General features: G+C 41.7%; 1 protein-coding gene across 1 annotated transcript in view; it reads left to right on the top strand.

Moving 5' to 3' along the window:
* Positions 1–13,914, top strand: part of LOC110498829 (cadherin-related family member 1a) — a 129,611-nt gene that overhangs the window by 61,655 nt on the left and 54,042 nt on the right. The window contains exon 12 of the mRNA XM_090212039.1: positions 9,477–9,629. Coding sequence (XP_090068165.1) covers positions 9,477–9,629 — 153 coding nt within the window. The remainder of the gene's footprint in view (positions 1–9,476; positions 9,630–13,914) is intronic.

The following is a 13,914-nucleotide window of genomic DNA, read 5'->3' as shown; positions in this document are numbered from 1 at the left end:
AAGTGGGGACAAAACACATCCCTGAGGAGAGCTTGTGTTGGTTATGCGTATATCCGACACATGGGGACCTATTTTGACTCGCCGTGATAGTTGGCTCAGGAAGTCCAACAGCCGCAAAACCAGCCCCCCATCTAAGGAGAAGTCCCGAATAAGTCTCTGTGCCAGAATGTAAGGCTGGATTGTGTTGAAGGCAGAAGAAAAGTCAACAAACAGAACCCTGATATGGGATTTTGCCCCCTCTAGATGTCTATAGACCATGTTAAGGAGGGTAAGAATGGCATCATCAACTCCTCTGCTAGGCTGATAGGCAAACTGAAATGGGTCAAGGAGCTTCTGGGTGACACTGAGAATATGACTTTTCACAATTTTCTCAAGGCATTTCATTACTAAGGATGTCAAGGCGACAGCACGTGTTGCTGGTCGAGTGAGGATTGGAAAATGTCTGTAAAAACACCAGCCAGTTGTTCAGCACAGTGCTTTAACACATATCCACGTATTTAGTCTGGGCATTTGTATGTGTTACATCCCCTGAACAACTTTAGAACATCAGACTGTTGGACAACAACTCTCTCAAACATTTGTAATGATGCTTCCATTTGTTTTACCTAAGTTGTCTGATTCAAATCTTGAGAAGAAAACATTCAGGTCATTAGCCATGTTCTGGCCCTCATATCCCCCAAGGTCAGCACTGGTTTTTCCCCTGCCTATATGGGGGGCACTAGCCATGGATTTAATCCCTTGCCAGGCCACCCTTGCATTTCCTGAGGAGAGGATCCTCTCCACCCTTTGCTTGTATGCCTACTTGTCCACCAGTATCTGTCTTTTGATCTCTCTTAAAGCCTGTCTATCACCCCCAGCATAAACCGCCTTCTTCCTATCAAGTAGTGATTTTAGATGTTTTGATACCCAAGGCTTGTTGTTAGGGAAGATTGTACAGGTCTTAGTAGGCACAACTGACTCAACACAGAAGTTTACATAGTCTGAAATAATATATGTGAGTTCATCCAGGTCAGAGCTGCTGTCCTCAAATACCTCCCACATTGTACAGTCAAAACACCCCTGGATAGAAAAAAGAACATAGACTACCCACCCAACTCACACCCTGACCATACTAAAACAAAACATAACAAAGAAACTAAGGTCAGAATGTGACAACATCAATACTTTGAATGATGATAGCTTGCTGATAGCTTTGCACACTCTTGGCATTATCTCAACCAGCTTCACCTGGAATGCTTTTCCAACAATCTTGAAGGAGTTCCCACATATGCTGCGCACTTGTTGGTTGCTTTTCCTTCACTCTGCTGCCCAACTCATCTCAAACCATCACAAATGGGTTGAGGTTGGGTGATTTTGGAGGCCAGGTCATCTGATGCAGCACTCCACCACTCTCCTTCTTGGTCAAATAGCCCTTACACAGCCTGGAGGTGTGTTAGGTCATTGCCCTGTTGAAAAATAAATGATAGTCCAACTAAACACTAGATGGGGTGGCGTATCGCTGCGGAATGCTGTGGTAGCCATCCTGGTGAAGTGTGCCTTGAATACTAAATAATACACAGTGTCACCAACAAAGCAACATCACACCTCCTCCATGCTTCTTGGTAGTAACCGCACACGAGGAGATCATCCGATCACCTACTCTGCGTCTCACAAAGACACGGCAGATGGAACCAAAAATTTCAATTTTGGACACATCAGACCAAAGGACAGATTTCCACCGGTCTAATGTCCATTGCTCATGTTTCTTGGCCCAGGCAAGTCTCTTCTTATTATTTGTGTCCATTAGAAGTGGTTTCTTTGCAGCATTCCGACCATGAAGGCCTGATTCACGCAGTCTCATCTGAACAGTTGATGTTGAGATGTGTCTGTTCCTTGAACTCTGTGAAGCATGTATTTGGGCTGCAATTTCTGAGGCTGGTAACTGTAAAGAACTTATCCTCTGCAGCAGAGGTAACTGCTTTGTCTTCCTTTCCTGTGGCAGTGCTCATGAGAGCCAGTTTCATCACACCGCTTGATGGTTTTTGCGACTGCAATTGAATACACTTTTAAAGTTCTTAACATTTTCTGCATTGACTGATTTTCATGTCCCACATCTTTGGGGTATGTGGGACGCTAGCGTCCCATCTGGCCAACATCCGGTGAAATTGCAGAGAGCGAAATTCAAAATACAACATTCGTAATATTAAACATACAAGTGTTATACATCAGTCAAAAGCTGAACTTCTTGTTGATACAGCCACTTTGTCAGATTTAAAAAAGGCTTTACGGCGAAAGCATACCATGCGATTATCTGAGGACAGCGCCCCGCATTCAAAAGCATTAAAAACATTTTCCAAGCAAGCAGAGAAAGCACACGAAAGTCAGAAATAGCGATAAAATAAATCACTTAACTTTGAAGATCTTCCTCTGTTTGCAATCCCAAGGGTCCCAGCTACATTACAAATGGTTGTTTTGTTCGATAAAGTCCTTCTTTATATCCCAAAAAAGTCAGTTTAGCTGGCGCGCTTGACTCAGTAATCCACCAGTTTCCCTCGTTCAAAATGCATACAAATGAATCACAAAGGTTACCAATAAACTTCGTCCAAACAAGTCAAACAAAGTTTCTAATCAATCCTCAGGTACCCTAATATGGAAATAAACTATAACATTTAAGATGGAGAATAGTATGTTCATTACCGGCGATAAATAACAAAGTGCGCACCCTCATCTACGCGCGCCACAACACTACAGCCAAAATCGGAGCTACTTAGAAAAACTACAAATTCTAGCTAATTTTTCAAAAACAAGCCTGAAACTCTTTCTAAAGACTGTTGACATCTATTGGAAGGCATAGGAACTGCAATCTGGGAGGTATTCCATTGATTTCCCCATAGACAGGCATTGTAAATGGTGAAACCTCCAAAAATTATTTTTCCGGATAGATTTTCCTCTGGTTTTCACCTGCTATAGCAGTTCTGTTATACTCACAGACATTATTTTAACAATTTTGGAAACTTTAGAGTGTTTTCTATCCAATTCTACCAATTATATCCTAGCTTCTAGGCCTGTCAGTTTACTTTGGGAACCTCATTCATCCAAACTTCTGAATACTGCCCCCTACCCCGAAGAAGTTAAAGTAATGAGGGACTGTTGTTTCTCTTTGTTTATTTGATCTGTTCTTGCCATAATATGGACTTGGTCTTTTACCAAATAGGGTTATCTTCTGTATACCTCCCCTACCTTGTCACAACACAACTGATTGGCTCAAGCCCCGGCCTGTTAGCTATCTGAATTGTCATGTCTTCAGCCCGCTGAGCTATTCACTCGACCCTTATTATCACTCGGATACGCATGCCTTTCCCGAATGTCAATATTCCTTGTCGATTGCTGTTTTAGTTAGTGATTATTGGCTTATTTCACTGTAGAGCCTCTAGCCCTAATCAATAAGCCTTAGCTAACCCTTTAGTTCCAACTCCCACACATGCGGTGACCTCCTAGAACACCTTCTGCTCCCAGCTGTGCCCTGGACACCATATGTGAATTGATTGCCCCATCTGTCTTCAGAGCTCGTGCTGTTAGGTGACCTAAACAGGCACATGATTAACACCTCGGCCATCCTTCAATCTAAGCTTGATGCCCTCAATCTCACACAAATGATCAATGAACCTACCAGGTACAACCCTAAATCCGTAAACACAGGCACCCTCATAGATGCCATCCTAACCAACCTGCCCTCCAAATGCACCTCTGCTATCTTCGACCAGGATCTCAGGGATCACAGCCTCATTGCCTGCATCCGAAATGATTCTGCGGTCAAACGACCACCCCTCATCACTGTCAAACGCTCCCTAAAACACTTCAGCGAGCAGGCCTTTCTAATCGACCTGGCCCGGGTATCCTGGAAGGATATTGACCTCATTCCTTCAGTAGAGGAGCCTGGTTATTCTTTAAAAGTGATTTCCTCACCATCTTAAATAAGCATGCCCCATTCAAAAAAAGTAGAACCAGGAACAAATATAGCCCTTGGTTCACTCCAGACCTGACAGCCCTTGACCAGCACAAAAACATCCTGTGGCGTAGTGCATTAGCATCGAACAGGCACCGCTATATTCAGCATTTCAGGGAAGTTAGGAATATACACAGGCAGTTAGGAAAGCAAAGGCTAGCTTTTTCAAACAGACATTTGCATCCTGTAGCACAAACTCCAAAAAGTTCTGGGACACTAAAGTCCATGGAGAATAAGAGCACCTCCTCCCAGCTGCCCACTGCACTGAGGCTAGGAAACACTGTCACCACCGATAAATCCACGATAATTGAGAATTTCAAGAAGCATTTTTCTACGGCTGGCAATGCTTTCCACCTGGTTACCCCAACAATTGACTACTATGACTACTAATCACAATATGACCACAACTACCGACCTCAACTACTGAACACAACTACTCACACCAAAACTATCATTCACAACTACTGACCACAACCACACCTCCACTGACCACAACCACACAACGACTGACCACAACCATACAAATATTGACCACTTACCTACTCACCAGCACCCCAACTGACCACTACTGACCACAAGTACTGACCATAACGTGTGACCTCAACAACTGACCACAAAAACACAGCTATTGACCATAACTACTGAGCACTACAACTGCTGACTACCTTTGACCAAACAACTACTGACCACAACCACAGAACTACTTACCACAATAACAATAACAATAACCACAATAACAACTACTGACAACAACCGCATACCACAAAGCAAATCTACGGACCAGAACTACTGACGACAACCACTGATCTTAACTTCTGACCACAACTACTGACCACAACCACACAACTACTGACCACAACCACACAACTACTGACCACAACCACACATATAGTAAACACAACCACATACATACGGACCACAACCACTGACCATAACCAGATAACTACACCTACTAACCACACAACTACTGACCACAACCAAAACCACTGACCACAAACACATGACTATTGACCAAAATTACTGTAAAAACCACATAACTACTGACCACAACAACACAACTACTGACCACAATTACTGACTACAACCACACAACTGCTAAACCAAATACAAATAACTACTGGCCACATAACACCAGACCATAACTACCAACTACAATTACTGACCACAGCCACACAACTACTGAACACAATTACTCACCACATAACTACAGACCATAACTACTGACCCAAACTACTGACCACAACCACACAACTACTGAGCACCCCTTCTGACGACACAATGGCTGACCACAACCACAACCACAACCACTGACCACAAACACACAACTATTGACCACAACCACAACCAGCTGGCCACAAACACACAACTACTGACCACATAAATACTGATCACAACCACACAACTACTGAACACAATAACTGTACACAACAACTGACCACTTCCACATGACTATGGACTGTAACCACAACCACTGAACACAAACACACAACTACTGAAAACACAACTACTGACTACAACAACACATCCACTAACAATAACTACTGACCACAACTACAACTACTGAACAAGACCACACAACTACTAACCACACAAACTGAGCTACACAACTACTGACCACATCCACAGCCAGCTGGCCACATCCACATAACTACTGAACACATCCACACAACTACTGACCATAATCACAACCACTGAACACAATCACACAGCTACTGACAACACACCTACTGACCACAACTACTGACCACAACTACTGAACAAAACCACACAACTACTGACCACAAGTACACCACTTCTAACCACACTTACTGAACGACACAACTACTGACCACAACCCCAATAACTGACCAAATCACACAACTACTGAACACAACCACACAACTACTGAACACAATCACTGACCACAACTACTGAACACAACTATTGACTAAAACTCTTAACCACACCTTCTGACCACAACCGCACAACTTCTGACCACAAACAGACATCTGACGACACAACTGACCACAACTGCTGCTCAACTGCTGCTCCTCAAACAGTGGTTGATGCGTGGAGTGCAGTATATGTTCAAGTGTATACGGAAGTCATTGATTTTTCCCCCTGCCCCTGTTCCTGCCCATTTGATAATGGGGCCATTGTAAATCAAAAGTAATTATACATATTAATAAAGACATGATCATATTGAGAATAGTCTGATGGGTGAAAATATGATCACTTGATTAGAGAACAAGGCAAGGAACAGAGCGCACGCTTTTTTGTGACTTTCTCAAATCGTCAATAGCCTACAGTCGCATCATGCAGCCCATATACTGTATGTTTTGATTACTAAGTCATTCTAAGGTTTGTATCATTCACAACTAAAGTTGCCAAAAAAAATTAAATCTAGTGTATAGGACCTGTTTCAAATGATCACTTTTACGCTCGACATAGCACACTTGCTCCAGTATGAGAAAAATATCCTTTCTATTTTATCCAGCTAAGTTAAATTATTTTAAATTATGATATTCTGACTATATAATCAAATAATATAAAATAATGGCACGGGACTTATGAGCATATCTTGTCAGCTAAATGAACAAGCCTATAGCCTATGGCATGGTGCACAGCCAGATAACATACAGTAGGCCAACTCATATTCTGACACAGATATTATTAATTATAAAACAATGCCATTCGCGGCTGCTATGGGTTCTAAAAGGGTTTAACATGATTTTTGAAAGACTATGTCATCTCTGTACCCCACCTCTGTACCCCACACAATTATCTGTAAGGTCCCTCAGTCGAGTAGTGAATTTCAAACACAGATTCAACCACAAAGACCAGGGAGGTTTTACAATACTTTGCAAAGAGGGGCACCTATTGGTAGATGGGTAAAACAATTATCCCTTTGGGCATGGTGAAGTTATTAATTACTTTGGATGGTGCATCAATACACCCAGTCACTACAAAGATACAGGCATCCTTTCTAACTCAGTTGCAGGAAAGGATTTCACGATGAGGCCAATGGTGGCTATAAAACAGTTAGAGTTTAATGGCTGTGATAGGAGAAAACTGAGGATGGATCAACAACATTGTAGATACTCCACAATAGTAACATAAATGACAGAGTGACAAGAAGGAAGCCTGTACAGAATTTAAAAAAATCCAGAACATGCATCCAGTTTGCAATAAGGCACTAAATTAAAACTGCAACAAATGTGGCATTTTTTTAAACTTGAAGTCCTGAATACAAAGTGTTATGCTTGGGGCAAATCCAACACAACACATCACAGTACCCATTCATATTTTCCATCATTGTGGTGGCTGCATCATGTTATGAGTATGTTTGTCATTGGCAAGGGATAGAGAACTTTCTAGGATAAACAGAAACTGAATAAAAATAACCACAGGCAAAATCCTAAAGGAAAAGCTGCTTCAGTCTGCTTTCCAACAGACACTGGGAGACTAATTTACTTTTCACCAGGACAATAACTTATAACACTAGGCCAAATATACACTGGAGTTGTTTACCAAGATGACATTTAATGTTCCTGAGTGGCCTAGTTACAGTTTTGACTTAAATCGTGTTGAAAATCTATGGCAAGACTTGAAAATGGCCATCTAGCAATGATCATCAACCAACTTGACAGAGCTTGAAGAATTAAAAAAAATAATAACATGCAAATATTGTACAATCCAGGTGAGCAAAGTTCTTATATACACGAAACACGGCCCTTATTTTAAGTGTTTCTGAAATTCACATTTCACCAGGACAGTAACCTTAAACACTAGACCAAATATACACTGGAGTTGCTTACGAAGACAACATTGAATGTTCCTGAATGGCCAAATTATAGTTTTGACTTTAAGAGAGATTTACATGCATATCAAAATGTCACTCCAGGGTAAACCTACACGAAACACAGCCCTTATTTAAAGTGTTTCTAAAAGTCCCTGTGGGAAAAATGAATTGTGGAAAAACTACTGGAACTACTTCCTGTCCATGTTTGATATTCAGAATAATCCCAATGTCATATATGTCAAAAAGACACACCTGGATTCAGAATTTGACCGGACAAAACTCCAAATATCCATTAGAAATGGTCTGTATTCTCTAGAATGTGTATAGTGGGGAGAACAAGTATTTGATACTCTGCTGATTTTGCAGGTTTTCCTACTTACAAAGCATGTAGAGGTCTGTAATTTTTATACTAGGTACACTTCAACTGTGAGAGACGGAATCTAAAACAAAAATCCAGAAAATCATATTGTATGAATTTTAAGTAATTAATTTGCATTTTATTTTACGACATAAGTATTTGATCACCTACCAATCAGTAAGAATTCCGGCTCTCACAGACCTGTTAGTTTTTCTTTAAGATTCCCTCCTGTTCTCCACTCATTACCTCTATTAACTGCACCTGTTTGAACTCGTTACCTGTATAAAAGACACCTGTCCACACACTCAATCAAACAGACTCCAACGTCTACACAATGGCCAAGACCAGGGAGCTGTGTAAGGACATCAGGGATACAATTGTAGAATTGTAGACCTGCACAAGGCTGGGATGGGCTACAGGACAATAGGCAAGCAGCTTGGTGAGAAGGCAACTACTGTTGGCGCAATTATTAGAAAATGGAAGAAGTTCAAGATGATGGTCAATCACCCTCGGTCTGGGGCTCCATTCAAGATCTCACCTCGTGTCACCACAGTTGTCCCCAAAGTACCTATGATGAAAATTACAGGCCTATCTCATCTTTTTAAGTGGGAGAACTTGCACAATTGGTGGCTGACTAAATACTTTTTTGCCCCACTGTATATACATATATATATATATATATATAGACACACGCATTTTGAAAGTTTTCAGACCCCTAGATTGTTTCCACATTTTTTTACGGTACAGCCTTATTCTAAAATTGATTAAATAGTTTTTTTCCAATTCATCAATCTACACACAATACCCCATAATGACAAAACAAAAATAGGTTAGAAATTTGGGCAAATGTATAAAAAAAATATTAAATATAACATTTACATAAGTATTCAGACCCTTTACTTAGTACTTTGTTGAAGCACCTATGGCAGCGATTACTGCCTCGAATCTTCTTGTGTATGACGCTACAAGCTTGGCACACCTGTATTTGGGGAGTTTCTCCCATTCTTCTCTGCAGATCCTCTCAAGCTCTGTCAGGTTGGATGGGGAGTGTCGCTGCACAGCTATTTTCAGGTCTCTCCAGAGAGGTTTTATCGGGTTCAAGTCCGGGCTCTGGCTGGGCCACTCAAGGACATTTCGAGACTTGTCTCGAAGCCATTCCTGCGTTGTCTTGGCTGTGTGCTTAGGGTGGTTGTCTTGTTGGAAGGTGAACCTTGGCCCCAGTCTGAGGTCCTGAGTTCTCTGGAGCAGGTTTTCATCAAGGATCTCTCTGTACTTTGCATCATTCATCTTTCCCTCGATCCTGACCAGTCCCTGGGAGACCTAATGAATGTCTCTTGTGTTGTGTGCTGCAGGGGTCCAATGCTAAATTCAACCTCAGGCTTGTTGGTCCAGGGCGGATGTTACGGGTGGTTCCCCAGACTGTGCTCAATGAGGCCCAGGTAACCATCTTAGTGGAGGACTCTGCTGCCATGGACTATGAGAAATTCCATTTCCTCACCTTCAAGGTCTGTCTGTCTGTCTGTCTATCTGTCTGTGTTATAGTTGTCTTATGTCTCTACAAAATCCCACCACACTGCTATCTATACATTATTCACACATCTGATACCAATAATTGCTTGATGATAAACAAAATCAATAAACATCTGAATCTACATAAGAGATTACATAGGACGCATTCACCTATCCCCTTATGATTTGGATCCTCAAATCAAATTTATTTATATAGCCCTTCTTACATCAGCTGATATCTCAAAGTGCTGTACAGAAACCCAGCCTAAAACCCCAAACAGCAAGCAATGCAGGTGTAGAAGCACGGTGGCTAGAAAAACTACCTAGAACGGCCAAAACCTAGGAAGAAACCGAGAGAGTAACCAGGCTATGAAGCCAGTCCTCTTCTGGCTGTGCTGGGTGGAAATTATAACAGAACATGGCCAAGATGTTCAAATGTTCATAAATGACCAGCATGGTCAAATAATAATAATCACAGTAGTTGTCGAGAGTGCAGCAAGTCAGCACTTCAGGAGTAAATGTCAGAAACAGGAAGGATATAACCCCCCCCCCCCACAGCACAACCCAAGGGGGGGCGCCAACCAGGACAGGAATTTTTTTAGAGGCAGAGAATCCCAATGGAGAGAGGGGAACCAGCCAAGCAGAGACAGCAAGGGCGGTTCGTTGCTCCTGAGCCTTTCCGTTCACCTTCACACTCCTGGGCCAGACTACACTCAATCATATGACCCACTGAAGAGAGGAGTCTTCATTAAAGACTTAAAGGTTGAGACTGAGTTCACGTCTCTCACATGGGTAGGCAAACCATTCCATAAAAATGGAGCTCTATAGGAAAAGCCCTGCCTCCAGCTGTTTGCTTAGAAATTCTAGGGACAATTAGGTGTCCTGCGTCTTGTGACCGTAGCGTACGTGTAGGTATGTACGGCAGGACCAAATCGGAAAGATAGGTAGGAGCAAGACCATGTAATGCTTTGTAGGTTAGCAGTAAAACCTTGAAATCAGCCCTTGCCTTAACAGGAAGCCAGTGTAGGGAGGCTAGCACTGGAATAATATGATCAAATTTGTTGGTTCTAGTCAGGATTCTAGCAGCCGTATTTAGCACTAACTGAAGTATATTTAGTGCTTTATCCAGGTAGCCAGAAAGTAAAGCATTGCAGTCGTCTAACCTAGAAGTAACAAAAGCATGGATTCATTTTTCTGCATCATTTTTGGACAGAAAGTTGCTGATTTTTGCAATGTTATGTAGATGGAAAAAGCTGTACTTGATATGTTCGTAAAAAGAGAGGTCAGGGTCCAGAGTAACGCCGAGGTCCTTCACAGTTTTATTTGAGACGACTGTACAACCATTAAGATTAATTGTCAGATTCAACAGAAGATCTCTTTGTTTCTTGGGACCTAGAACAAGCATCTCTGTTTTGTCCGAGTTTAAAAGTAGAAAGTTTGCAGCCATCCACTTCCTCATATCTGAAACACAGGCTTCTAGCGATGTCAATTTTCACCATGTCTTCACCATGTTTCATTGAAATGTACAGCTGTGTGTCATCCACATAGCAGTGAAAGTTAACATTATGTTTTCAAATGACATCCCCAAGAGGTAAAATATATAGTGAAAACAATAGTGGCCCTAAAACAGAACCTTGAGGAACACCGAAATGTACAGTTGATTTGTCAGAGGACAAACCATTCACAGAGACAAACTGATATCTTTCCGACAGATAAAATCTAAACCAGGCCGGAACCTGTCTGTGTAGACCAATTTGGGTTCCCAATCTCTCTAAAAGAATATGGTGATCAATGGTATCAAAAGCAGCACTAAGGTCTAGGAGCACGAGGACAGATGCAGAGCCTCGGTCTGACGCCATTAAAAGGTCATTTACCACCTTCACAAGTGCAGTCTCAGTGCTGTGATGGGGTCTAAAACCAGACTGAAGCATTTCGTATACATTGTTTGTCTTCAGGAAGGCAGTGAGTTGCTGCGCAACAGCTTTTTCTAAAATGTTTGAGAGGAATGGAAGATTCGATATAGGCCGATAGTTTTTTAGCTTTTCTGGGTCAAGGTTTGGCTTTTTCAAGAGAGGCTTTATTACTGCCACTTTTAGTGAGTTTGGTACACATTCGGTGGATAGAGAGACATTATTATGTTCAACATAGGAGGGCCAAGCACAGGAAACAGCTCTTTCAGTAGTTTAGTTGGAATAGGGTTCAGTATGCAGCTTGAAGGTTTAGAGGCCATGATTATTTTCATCATTGTGTCAAGAGATATAGTACTAAAACACTTGAGTGTCTCTCTTGATCCTAGGTCCTGGCAGAGTTGTGCAGACTCAGGACAACTGAGCTTTGGGGGAATATGCAGATTTAAAGAGGAGTCCGTAATTTACTTTCTAATGATCATTATCTTTTCCTCAAAGAAGTTAATGAATTTGAATACCCTGAACTGTGCTATAAAGTATGTATGAAACACAAACTAACCTTGGCTAAAACTAATCCTAGACCTGCGATCCAGGACAAGGTACCAGGTATTCTCACAAACGCTCCAGGAACCGAACAATTGTAGCCAATTTCATATGTGAAAATGCTCATAGTTGTGAAATTCACGTGTGATGCATGTACTGTTTGCTGCTGAGTGGGATGATGAACATCAATATTTTTGATGCATATCCGTAAACGGGTGTGATCGGTCTCCCTGAAGCATATGCTCAAACCGGTCTATTCATGTCTATTCATGATTGACACAACAGTCTGTTTTTGAGCTGGCCACACATTTTCTTCACAGAAACATTTTGACAAACAGTCTTTACAACTGTATTTCCTAAATGTGAGCAGTTTTTGGGGGGATGTAGCTGTTCAGACATTCACAAAAGTAACAACAGCATTCTCATCCAAATCATCGGAAAATGTAGGCCACCATAGTCCTAGTGCTCACTGAGGAAAGAGTGAGCTAACACAAGCGGTCATATTTAGCTAACTCTCGGCTGACAGAATCCATAAAATGAATTAAATAATAGCGATTACTATTTACAAAGCTCATCATTGATCAGAATAATTGAGTAAAACCTTTTCTAAAAGTCTATGCTGCCATGTTTGTTTTTCCATGTCAACCAAAGACAAGAAAATGTGACAAGATGACTTGGATCTGTTTGCAGTATGCATGTTAAGAAGGGGTAATTAACGAACAAGCAATTAGCTTAGCATTAGCTCATCATATATTCAGTACAACCTTTAAAAAAAGTATTTTAATACACATCACATGCGTCCATTGCAATGTATTCAAGAATCGGAATACAAGAATTGGAATGCAAACACAGTAAGATGGCGCCGGAGAAGAAGGCAGACATTTTACATTCCCCCAGCAGATTGTGTTGATTTGTTTGTAACTTATTATTTTACTATTTTTAAACATAATGTTGCCGCTACTGTCTCTTATGACCGAAAATAACTTCTAGACATCAGGACTGCAATTCCTCACCACGGACTAGCAGAATCCCTTTTCTTCTTTGAAGACTCTGACGAGCCCGAGGCGGAGGATATAAGGCTCCCTCGGGAACAGGATCAGAGCCCCGTGATCTGCGTGAAGAGGAGGCGGAGAAGGAGAGGCCGGAAAGCAGGCTGCCTGCTGAAAAGTCAGAGGTGATCGAATAAAACCCCACTTCCCTCAATTCTGCTAGCAAACATGCAATCTTTGGACAATACAATGGACGAGTTATTGGGAAGAATAAACTACCCTCGGGACATTAAAAACTGTACCATCTTATGCGTCACGGAGTCGTGGCTGAACGACGACAATATCAACATAATGCTGGCTGGTTATACGATGTACCGACAGGATAGAACAGTGGTGTCTGGTAAGACATGGGGTGGAGGTCTATGTATTTTTGTAAATAACAGCTGGTGCACAATATCTAAGGAATTCTCAATCTATTGCTCGCCTGAGGTAGAGTTTCTCATGATAAGCTGCAGACCACATTACCTACCGAGAGAGTTTTCATCTATATTCTTTGTAGCTGCTTACATAACACCACAGTCAGAGGCTGCTATTAAGATAGCATTGTATGAGCTGTATTCCGCCATAAGCAAACAAGAAAACGTTCACCCAGAGGTGGCGCTCCTAGTAGCCGGGGACTTGAATGCAGGGAAACTTAAATCAGTTTTACCAAGTTTCTATCAGCATATTAAATGTGCAACCAGAGGGAAAATAACTCTGGACCACCTACACTCCACACACAGAGACGCATACAAAGCTCTCCCTCGCCCTCCATTTGGCAAATCTGACCATAATTACATCCT

This window comes from Oncorhynchus mykiss, chromosome 20, assembly GCF_057628025.1.
Source record: "Oncorhynchus mykiss isolate SJ-2025 chromosome 20, ASM5762802v1, whole genome shotgun sequence".
Lineage (NCBI taxonomy): Eukaryota > Metazoa > Chordata > Actinopteri > Salmoniformes > Salmonidae > Oncorhynchus > Oncorhynchus mykiss.
The sequence above is the reverse complement of the archived record's forward strand: the minus strand, read 5'-3'. Positions and strand labels throughout refer to the sequence as shown.